Source organism: Triticum urartu, chromosome 4A (assembly GCF_056163025.1).
Source record: "Triticum urartu cultivar PI428250 chromosome 4A, HENAU_Tu73, whole genome shotgun sequence".
Taxonomy (NCBI): domain Eukaryota; kingdom Viridiplantae; phylum Streptophyta; class Magnoliopsida; order Poales; family Poaceae; genus Triticum; species Triticum urartu.
The window spans coordinates 562526236-562537153 of record NC_141876.1 but is presented as its reverse complement, the minus strand read 5'-3'; the positions used below and the strand labels follow the sequence as shown (position 1 = coordinate 562537153).

General features: G+C 48.3%; 1 protein-coding gene across 1 annotated transcript; it reads right to left on the bottom strand.

Annotated features, from left to right (window-relative positions):
* Nucleotides 1–7030: 7030 nt before the first annotated feature.
* LOC125554214 (transcription factor ILI3) lies at nt 7031–7978 on the bottom strand. The gene is made up of 2 exons (XM_048717800.2): nt 7695–7978; nt 7031–7487 (listed from the first exon to the last, which is right to left on the bottom strand). The coding sequence occupies exons 1-2, from the start codon at nt 7797–7799 to the stop codon at nt 7335–7337; spliced, it is 258 nt and encodes an 85-aa protein (XP_048573757.1). The 5' UTR covers nt 7800–7978; the 3' UTR covers nt 7031–7334.
* Nucleotides 7979–10918: the final 2940 nt, after the last annotated feature.

Genomic DNA, 10918 nt, shown 5'->3' with positions numbered 1-10918 from the left:
ACAATTTTTAAGACATAGTCAACATTTTTTCTACACATTTGAACATTTTATATGATTTATTAAAAAATAAAATACAAGATCAATGTTTTTTAATGCATGATCAACATTTTTATCTACACATTTAACATTTTTAAATGCTTGAATAACGTTTTTAATACACGTCAACATTTTTCTATATACATTTAATATTTTTCAGATGGTTGATTAATATATTTTTTATATTTCTTTAACATAGTCTCTATACACATTTAAGATTTTACAAATGAGTGGTTAACAATTTTCTTCAAATGTTTTTATCTGAAGGGTTTTTTATTCTATTTATTTAGAATATTTAGAAGTAAAAAAGTAAAAAGCAAAACCAAGAAACATGAAGAAAACAAGGCAGTGGCATCCCGCGAGCTGGGTTGGCCCATCTGGCGCTTGCCTTGACACGATGGTTCCCTACATCTAACTATGAACGTAGTGAGCTCCTACTCTGCGCTTTAAGCGCCATGGAGCGAAACGGGCACTCACGTGCTGCTAGAGTGCTGCGGCCCATCAGTGCTGGCTGTGCCGGATGGCTCGGTCGTCACCCTTGTCTGCTTCTTTTGGTCAGTCAATGGTTAACCAGTCGGCCATTGACTTAAAAAAATTCAAAAAATACAAGAAAATTTATAGACATCTAATAAAGTTCCCTAATTTGGAGAAAGTCTCATCATTTTTGGAAAAAGTTCACAAATTGAAAATTTTCACTTTTTTTAAATAGTTCATCAGTTTTGAAATGAAGTACACAGATTTAAAAAAACATTATTTTTTAAAAGATAATCATTTTGAAAAAATAAAAAATGCAAAATATTCATCGAATTTGAAAAAAGTTGATTGATTATGAAAAAAGTCTATTAAATTTGATTGTTTTACTGATTCTCAAAAAATTTCATCAAAGCTGAAAAAATATCATAGAATTTGAAATGAATTTCATTGATTTTGAAAAAAAATTCAATGATTTTGGAAAAAGATCATCGAATGCAAATTGTTTTCATCAAATTTAAGAAAAATTCCTTGAATTTAAAAAGTTTGTTCATTTTGAAAAAAAAGCAGAAAAAATAAATGGAAAATATTAAAGAAAAAAAAACAAGAAAAGGAAGAAAAAGCTAAAGGAACAACCGGTCCAGAAGAGGAAAAAAGAAAACATCTAGGAAGCTTCCACAAGCTTCCCAAAACCGGGAGCTTTCGTGAATAGAAGAAAGTATAAAAATAAAGAAGGAAGTAAATTACCACAATGTGTAGCTTGTCTGGTTGGTCTGTGTGAGTTCTATTTAACATGACGGTCACAATTTCGAATCTCTGGGCGCCCTCTCCAGTGGTAAGGTGAGGCCAGATAAGACTAGCCACGGTGATAGTAACTTCAGCAGTAACATCGAGTCCAACTCAGCAAATTTGCTTATGTGACAATGAGTTAATGAGGAGAGAGGTAATTGTAATAACTTAGCTAGTTAATGTAACATCACATGTCCCAATGTAATATGAGTCTATAACCTAATAAATGAATCTTTGCATGTTACCACACTTAAGTTACTATCCACTATACAGACCCATGTTCTCATTTTAATGACAGATTTTCAGAGAAGCAGTTTCTATAATTGCATATTTGGTAATCCAATGGTCACCGGTGAGATCATCCCCACGTCGGTCGGACGTTCTCGGGAGCCCTAAGCTTTTCCCCGCGCACTGTTCGACTGCAATACGCACGACGACTGCGTTTGTTTGTTGTGTCGCGGTGTTCACCCGGAAAGAGCGCAACACGCCTTGACATTGCCTCCTTTTCCCAGGAATGTAGCACGGTCGCCACCGCCACCGCCACCGCCACCCCGGCCGTCCCCGTCACCTTGACAAAAAGTTAGCTGGTGCTCCAGCTCGGTACAGACAGAGACGTGCGCATCTATCGGCGGTACGGTGACATGTGTGCCCAATAAATGGCCAAAGCCAGGTGTGATGATTTGGAACACACTTTTGGAGCTTCGGTGCACCGCAGAAATAGGATACACGCGTTGATCAGGCATGGCATGGCATGCATACCTAGGCGTATACCCAATACGGGCCTGCGCTTCCGCTACGTGTGGGCCTCGCCCAGGGCTCCGTCTCGCCGGCCCGGCTGCAGGGGCCTTAATCAGATCTCGGGAGGCAGCGCAATCAATCGCGCACCAGTCCGCCCCCTCCCGCCCGGGCCATGTCCTTCGCCGGGCGCGACAGCGGGCCACCCGCGGCGCCGGCGCGGGAGACTAGATCCGACACCGCCTACGCGCCCATGCTCCCGCTCAGCTCGGTCAATGGCGCGACGCATCCCATGCGTCGCGCGCCATACCGCCGCGGCCGCACCCGGTACGCACGCGCGGCGCAGCTTCCACCACGTACGTCCGCCCTCCGCCGAGCCACCTTTTCTCCGTCGCTTTCCCGATGCCGACGAGTCGCCTCCGCGTGAACAGACCGGGCCGTCCTGCGGTGTCCCGCGCTGCCGATGCAAGACACCGGGCCGGACGCGCGACGCACAAGTCTACAAAGCTGTCGTTTGGAAAGTTCTTGCTCGTGATGCCCTGAGACGACCTGTTGGCTGTTGCCCAGGAGCGTGCCCGCCCATGGCGATGGTGGCTGGCCATTGTTGACGCTCGCGTGCAGCGCAAAACACACGCAGGCCTGACGGGTTCAGTCGGGCCGCTGTGCCGCCTACATGGCCCGGACTGGCGCACAGGGACAGCGAAAGTGAGATCTGTGTGGGTGGTCAGTGAGGGCCATCTACCTCACCAGTCATCAGCATTCGGCAGCAACGCGTGCCCGCCCGACCGACTGGCCGGCCCCTACGCGCGCCGGGACAGATTCGCCTTTTATGAGCAGCTGCCGTGCCGGATCCAACGGTACGCCGACAGCGACCCCGCCGGCCCTGCACAGTACCACCGCCGGACCCCTGCTGTCCGGCAAGTGGATCGCCGGGGAGGAAACCAACCGATCGGCGCCCGGCCACCACCTGCCAGTCCAACCGCCGGCCGCCGGTAGCTGCAACAGTAACAGCGAGCAGCGCCGCGCACCTCCCAGATCCCTCGTGCCACCACGTCTCTGACAGACTCCGCATGCAGATACACATCAGATCATTTCGCACCACACACGCACGGTGCGAGGAGTACACCGGACGGGCATGCGTTCCTCGTGCACGTCTCGTAGTACGCCATTACCGTAGACCATAGTATAATGCGCACGAGCCACCGGGCAGTTTGCTTCAGCGCACTAGCACTAGCGAGGCACGTACGCGTGGATCGAGCAATTGATTAGCACTGGTTCAGCTGTGACTTGTGTGATTCGCAGCTCGCCGATGTGTTGACCGGCCTGACAAGACAAGTGAGGCACATTTCTAGGGGGAGACTGACTGAGACTGGACACGCCTCCTCGTTACAGGGGCACCGCACCGCACCGGCCGGGCTGGCTGGCTTCACGTCGCAGACAGAAAGTTTGTTTCCTCCACGAATCGCTCGCTCCTAGGCCGAGACCATTTCCATGCCTTGCTCCTGCAGACACACCCGCACGCACGCACGCACGCATCGGGTGGATGCATGCATCTCCAGCTCTGCTTTCCACGCACCAGCCAGAACCTGAGCCTGAACACCGGCGGCCCATCCAGGGTTTTCGAACTCATAAACTAACAGCTAGTTTATGCGTCTCTCTGGACTCTGGCCTCGGGTTAACAAAGCTGTGCCCGTTCCCTGCACGGTTTCTTGAGCGGTGAGTGAGCCATTTTCCTAAGCGTGTGGGTTTTGTATGTATCGGCCAAGGTCTTGGAATGCACGAGCAATTTGTCACGCCGACCCACTAAGGGCAGGCATCTATAGACGGACTTGTAGCAAATTTGCCCCCTCAAATGTCCACGGGTGTCCGGTTAGTGTTCAGGCGTGTATGTTTTGGGCTCTATTTATTTGTGCATGCAGCCATGCTTCACATTTTGTCTCTTATATGTCTGATCATATGCATGTGCTTGACGAAGAGATGAAAAAGGAGAAAGCAAAAAAAAGAAAAGAAATAATGGACCGGGATAGGCCGCGTCCTTGTGGGGCACTAACCGTCCTATAGTTTGGGTACCAGGATTTACGAACAGTCAGACGTATAGAGATGACATGAGGGCCTGATTGCGTCATTATTTTCTTCTCTCTTTTGTCTGGACACCGATCGGACATGTCCAAATGATGCTCTAAGATAGATGGAGTGTAGTATAGTATTATCTATAGCTCTGCACAGGCCGAGAGATTTTGACTAGGCTCTTTGATCGAGAGCAAAAGCCGGGGATACACCTGCACAGTCCGTGAGATCGGAGAAAGCAAAACCGTGGGCACCATCACAGTGCAAGCGAGAGCAATCCGTTCCACTGGAGACGAGGATGTAGATACGGACAAAGAAAGGCCACACTGTGCACGCGCTTGAAACGCAGGTGACGGAATGCAAGTGTTTTCTATTTGTAGTACATGTATGTGTATGACCCACTTCGAGCATGACACGTCTCTATAAACCAAAATAATCGAGTATTTAACAAAAAACTATCACAATTCATGGAATCGTGCCTAAAAACTATCACTTTATAAATTTGTGCGGAAAACTACCACTTTTGTTCTAATCTTTGCCTAAAAACTACCAAGTCAGAAAAATGGCCGATTCGACTCGTTTAAGCGCGATTATAACATGCTGGGCCCATCCGTCGGAGCTAAAAAAGTCAACCCCGTTACTTTGACCGTTAACATATGAGGCCCACATGTCAGTTCTTCCTTCTTCCTTTAAAATTCCCTATCTTCTTCTAAAATTCCCCACGAAGATCTCCGGTGGCTTTCAATGGAAGACGAATTGAGCTAATAGCCAGACTTCAATCGACTTGCTAGCTAGCTCCAGTTTCCTTGATGTAAAATCGCGGCTGAACATGCAGATGTGTTGACCACGGACCCATCCGTCGGCACGACCCAGGACAGCTCGGCCGGAGGCGCGAATGCCAGCTTCGAGCGCGGCGGCAGCCATGGCCAAGTCGCGGAGGCCAACGCGCAGCCATGGCCAGCTCGCCTGGAATGGAAGCTCGCGCGGCGGCAGCCATGGCCAGGTCGCGGAGGCCAGCACGCAGCCATTGCCAACTCGCCCGGAATGGAAGCTCGCGCGGAGACTAGCTTCGAGCGCGGCGGTCGCCGGCGAGCTCTCCCGGCGATGCGGAGTCCAGCTAGCGCGGCGGCTAGCTTGCTCGGCGGTGGGCGGCAGCTCGCCCACAGCCGGCCCGGCGACACTACGCATACAAAGTGTTTGTAGAAATGTCCTAGTGAATACATGGGTCCCATCTGTCATAACGGTCAATCTAGCGGGGTTGACTATTATTATCATGTTAATGCTTACGTGTGGACCAACCCTGTCATAATCATGCTTAAACAAGTCGAATCGGCCTTTTCTGACTTGGTAGTTTTTAGGTAAAGATTAGAACAAAAATGGTAGTTTTTCGCATAAATTTGTAAAATGGTAGTTTATAAACATGGTTTCGTGAATTGTGGTAGTTTTTTATTAAATACTCAAAATAATCAGAAGAAAAACACTACAGATCTCATGCTTTGGCTGCTGATCGGACGGTTCTCGTACCTGCACTGCCATGTCGATCGACTTGTGTTTTTCTTTTTACTGTTGATCGACTATAGTTCGGAGGGATCCGACGCCGTGCCTGATTGCGGAGATCTTGTAGTATGCGAAAAGTTGACACTTCATGGGGCCAAGTTCACAAAAGATGAAGACACCTGCTGTTTATGGGGCCTATCAGACTACCTACAATGAAAGTAACATCATACATATCTAGGTTAAATAAATGATATGACATGCAATAAATGAAGAAAAGGATGAAAGTGGTAACATAGCTAGTTACTACTAGTACTCCTTCCAGTCCTTTTTACTCTGCATATTAGGTTTGTCCGAAGTCAATCTTATCCAACTTTGACCAAGTTTATATAAAAAATTATAGACATTCACATAACAACACCAATATCATTAGATTCATCTTGGAATATATTTTCATATTATATTTATTAGATATTATAGATGCTAATAATTTCTAATATAAATTTGGTCAAACTTAGCAAAGTTTGACTTTTGGCAAATCCAATGAGCAGAGTAAAAAGGACCGGAGGGAGTATGAGTAACATCACACATATCAAGATAAGATGTGTCTATAGTCTAATAAATGAAGTGTTTCATGTTATCACGCATATGTTACTCCCCACTATAGAAGTAGTAACATAGATTAGTAACATGGACATGTTACTACTCCATGTTACTACCCATTGTGGCTAGTCTCACTCGAGAAGCCAAAATGTTGACCCTCTAGGTAATAGGGCTCTTTTGCACCATGGAACGTCTCGCTCATTTTTATACTCCCTCCATTCTAAAATATAGTGTGCCCGCGTTTCCCGAGGTCCAACTTTGACCATAAATTTAATCAACGAGACCAACTACGGTGGGAGAAATATATATATAATTGAAAACTTCTTTGAAATACGAATTCACTGATATAATTTTTGCTCCCGCCGCAATCGGTCTTAATAGTTAAATTTACGGTCAAAGTTGAAGCACGGAGATAGAGGAAGCATTACATTGTGGAATGGAGGGAGTATCTTCTTACATTTACAAGTGCACCGACTATTTCGACGTTACATGCGCACGTACGCCCCTAGCACGCACGAGAGGTTCTTCACTTTTCTATGTGGCATTGCACATTGCTCCAAATAACTTGACCGTACGTGGTAGAGTAAGTTATGCAGAGAAGACGTGGCAGTAATTAAACAGATAGTACAAAAACAGACAGTTCTCCGTAGTCCACGCTCGTCGTTAACCTAGCTAGCTTGTCCGTTGGAAAACAGGGACAAACCTAGCAATAGATAGTACTAGTAGTACAAAACAACAGCTCTATAGCTAGAGGATGCATCTCAGTCTGAGAGAAGCTACAGGCCTACAACAGCACAAACACACACGTCTACAAGGTAGTAGTAATACACTCGGCTAATCGGTAGAAGCACCATATATATTATTAACCTCTACCAACCTGGGGCATAAATGAAACACAGTGGAGTATACCGGAAGCTAAATGAGGGCCTCACAAAGACACACGCACACGGACGACGACGTACCAGGAGACGGGGGAGCAGGAAGGAAAAGAAACAAGCAGCAGCTAAAAAATGCTATGCCTCTCTTGTTGTCTTCTCTTCTCTTGTCTTGCCTCCTCGTCTCCCTCCTTCGGCCGATGAATTCAAGCTAATATATATGTAGCTACTGCCTACTGGCTCGATCGGTAGGATAAAATCCGGCTAGCGGAGAAGGCCCCGGATGATCTCGGCCTGGGGGCTGGTCTCGTCCAAGGTCGACATTAGCTCCGAGAGCCTGTCGGAGAGGTCCTCGACCTCCTGGTGGAGGCTCTTGATGTATCCGCACGTCTCCTTCAGCAGCTTCGACGCCGACGACTGCGCAGCACAGCATAGCATTCATGTCAGGAACAGCGAGGAAGAAAAACAACAGTGCTAATCCTTCTCAGGGTAGACTTGGCGGCGCCGCCGTGACGAAATGCACAGTCGCGGCCGGTCTGTCAGTGTCGGTGCGCTGCACGGACGCACGCATGGAACAAGCAAAAACTCGCAGGAGGACCAATGCGCGCTCGCGTGAGTACGTACCCGGCTCGCGGAGCGGCGGCGGGATGATTCCGGGACCAGCGCCTGGAGCTTGGAGATGAGCTCGTTGATCTCCTCGTCGGTGATCCTGCCACGGCGGCTCGACATCTCCCTCCCTCTCTCTCTGCGGCCGGCCGGCTCTGATCGGAGACAGCTAACGCTTGGCTTTCCTTGCTTGCTCGTGTATATGTTGATGCTTTACCTTAGCCTGTGATTCGGCCGATGAAGCGTCTGCGTGTGACTGTGTTGGTGAGTGTGTGAGTGGGAGGAGAGCAGAGAGAACGAGGAGGTAGGCAGGCAGCGCAGCCGGGGCGGCTATTTGAAGGAGAACGGGGCAGTCTAGCACATTGATGGCGAAAAGAGGCCACGGGCCCACTGCGCCTTCATTTAGGCCTGGGCTCCCGACACTGGCCCCAAAATGACCAGGCCCGGGCTCCAGACATTTGGAGGACCCAGAATGATGACCAAGCCCGGCCCATGGGCTCCAGGGAGTCGTGCCAGGACCCCAGCGCCGGGGCACCATTGCTCCACTGTCCTCTGTGATTATGATTTCGAGCAATGTGTGCCAGTCAGCCAGAGTAAATACTGCAAGTATGAGCGTCTTCTTATTTTTTTTTGGGAGAAATACTTGTATTACTCAATCACAATGTCTTTATTATAGTCATCAAGGACAATTCCCAAAACTTCATCAGGACCGGACTCTAAGCAAGTCATAGTCCGTCCTTCTACTCTAACAAATCTAGCTAAACTACCACTAGCCTTATTCCGAGAACGAGAAATATGAGTAATACAAGTTTGCCTAGGACGCAATAGCATTCTTATTTCATTCACCAAGGAGGCATAAACTGACCGATCTACTTCGTCACAAGAGACCATAGACACCGCCATACTCGAATCCATTTCAATAGCAAGGGGAAGTTCGGTTCTCTGAACTGCTAAAGATAGACCTTCCATGATTGCACATAATTCAGCTCCTAAGACATCTCTGCAAGAGAATAGTGCTCTGCAAGCAGAAAATATGATCTCGCCCTAGTATCTCAAAGTATCTCTGACAGGTGCTACACCCAAAACTGGTTCTCTCTGTACATAGTGTACTTTTATATTACGGCCCTAAATTTGCAACAAGTGCTGCAAATTTGCAGCACCTCTAGCGGTTGCCCTAAAATCAAAAACACCGTGGCGGGAACACCGCCATCGATTGTCGTCACCCCATGCCGATTGCGGCCGGTTCTCTCTGTCGCCGCGACTCCGTCGACCACCCCCAACCCCGCTACTTGGGACGTTTGCCGAGACCCTGCTGGATCCTGGGTTGTCGCCGCCCGATATTGTCACCATAGCACCCCCACTGCCTCGATATTGTCGCAATAGCACCACCGCTGCCCACCGACATTGATGAGTGGCCGCTGCGGCCCTCAAATGATCGTCGGCGAGCCGCTCCTTGTCATCTCTCGGTGCTTAGTCGGCGTGGTGCTCTCGGATTTGGCCGCATCTGACGGCTCCCCTCCGGCCCTTGCCCCGCCCTCGCCACCTTTCCTTGTCCTCCGCAGGACAAAATTGAGCTCGGCACCTGGCGACCACCAGATCCGCCTCCCTGGCTTCCCACCGTTGGATCTCATGTTTCAATTGCTCTACAAAATTTATGAACTAGTTTTAAGGCATCTATCACAGCAAAAAAAAGGTGTCCAAAAACCTTCTCCCTCCTACCTTAAAACCATCTTTAGGCATTAACTTTTACACCATTCGGTGAACTTGTTGTAATTAAAAGCTTCATTAGAAAGAAAATATGCCTACGCAACCGCCTCCTTCTCTAAAAAAGACTAGGGTTTCTCTAACTCCCGCCTGTGCCGCCGCCAGTCTGTCTCGTCTCCAGTGGCCTTAGGGTCATGGCGGCGTGGTGGATCTCGACCCATGCTGACGAGAGGGCTCTGTTTCCATATGTTTCTTTGAGTTTTGTTAGGGTTTCTGTCCTACTTAGGAAGATGAGACGACGACGGCTCCCTGAAGATGGAATAAGCTTCTCCCCGCGTAGCCCCAGTCCTGGTGGTGTGTCTGGGCATGTGGAGATGTGTCTACGGCAGACCTGTCCTTGGTGGATTTGCTCGGATCTGGTCATAGTTCATCTATGTTTGTGTGTCTTCAGGTTGGATCCTTCCGATCTACGGTACTCTTCGTTGGCGGAGATTGCTGTTCTGCCGCGTTGGTCCTATGGGGCCTCAACATGACGACTTCCCGACTATCTACTACAACAAGTTTTGTCCGGCTTCGACGAGGTAGGGGCGATGACAGCGGCGCGCATTCGGCTCGCTTTAGTTCTTGTAGTCATCGCTAGGTGGTCTATTGTGACGCCCTCGATTCAATCGTACACTAATCATACATGCAAATGTGTATGATCAAGATCAAGGACTCATGAGAAGATATCACAACACAACTCTAGACACAAATTAAAATAATACAAGCTTTATATTACAGGCCAGGGGCCTCGAGGGCTCGAATACATAAGCTCGAATACACAAGAGTCAACGGAAGCAACATTATCTGAGTACAGACATGAGTTAAACAAGTTTGCCTTAAGAAGGCTATCACAAAAACAATATCGATCGAAAAGGCAAGGCCTCGTGCCTGGGAGCCTCCTAACTACTCCAAGTCGTCAGCTGCCGTCACGTAGTAGTAGGCACCCTCGGGGTAGCAGTAGTCATCCATGGTGTTGTCTGGCTCCCGGGATCCGTCATCTGGTCGCAACAAACGGGTATGGGGGAAAAGAGGTAGCAAAGCAACCGTGAGTACTCATCCAAAGTACTCGCAAGACTTACATCAGATCTAAACTAAGTATGCATCTGTATCAAAGGAAATGGGCTGTATCTGCGGACTAAACTGTAGAATGCCAGAAAGAAGGGGAAAGCCTAGCCTATCGAAGACTAGCATCTTCAAGCATCTTGCAGCATATAGAAGAGTACAGATCAACATAATATAAAGTAGTAGTAGTGTTATCAACCTCGGCCAGAGATCCTTTCTCGACTCCCTGCGAGAAAGCAATCCCAGAGCCATACTATCCATTTCTCATCACAAGTATCCAGTTCTAGTTGTATCGATCGGGATACAACTCCAAGTGTCCGTTACCGTAGGACTGGCTATCGATAGATGTTTTCTTCCCTGCAGGGGTGCACCAAGTTACCCACCATGCTCGATTAACTCCGGTTGGACACACTTTGCTGGGTCATGCCCGGCCT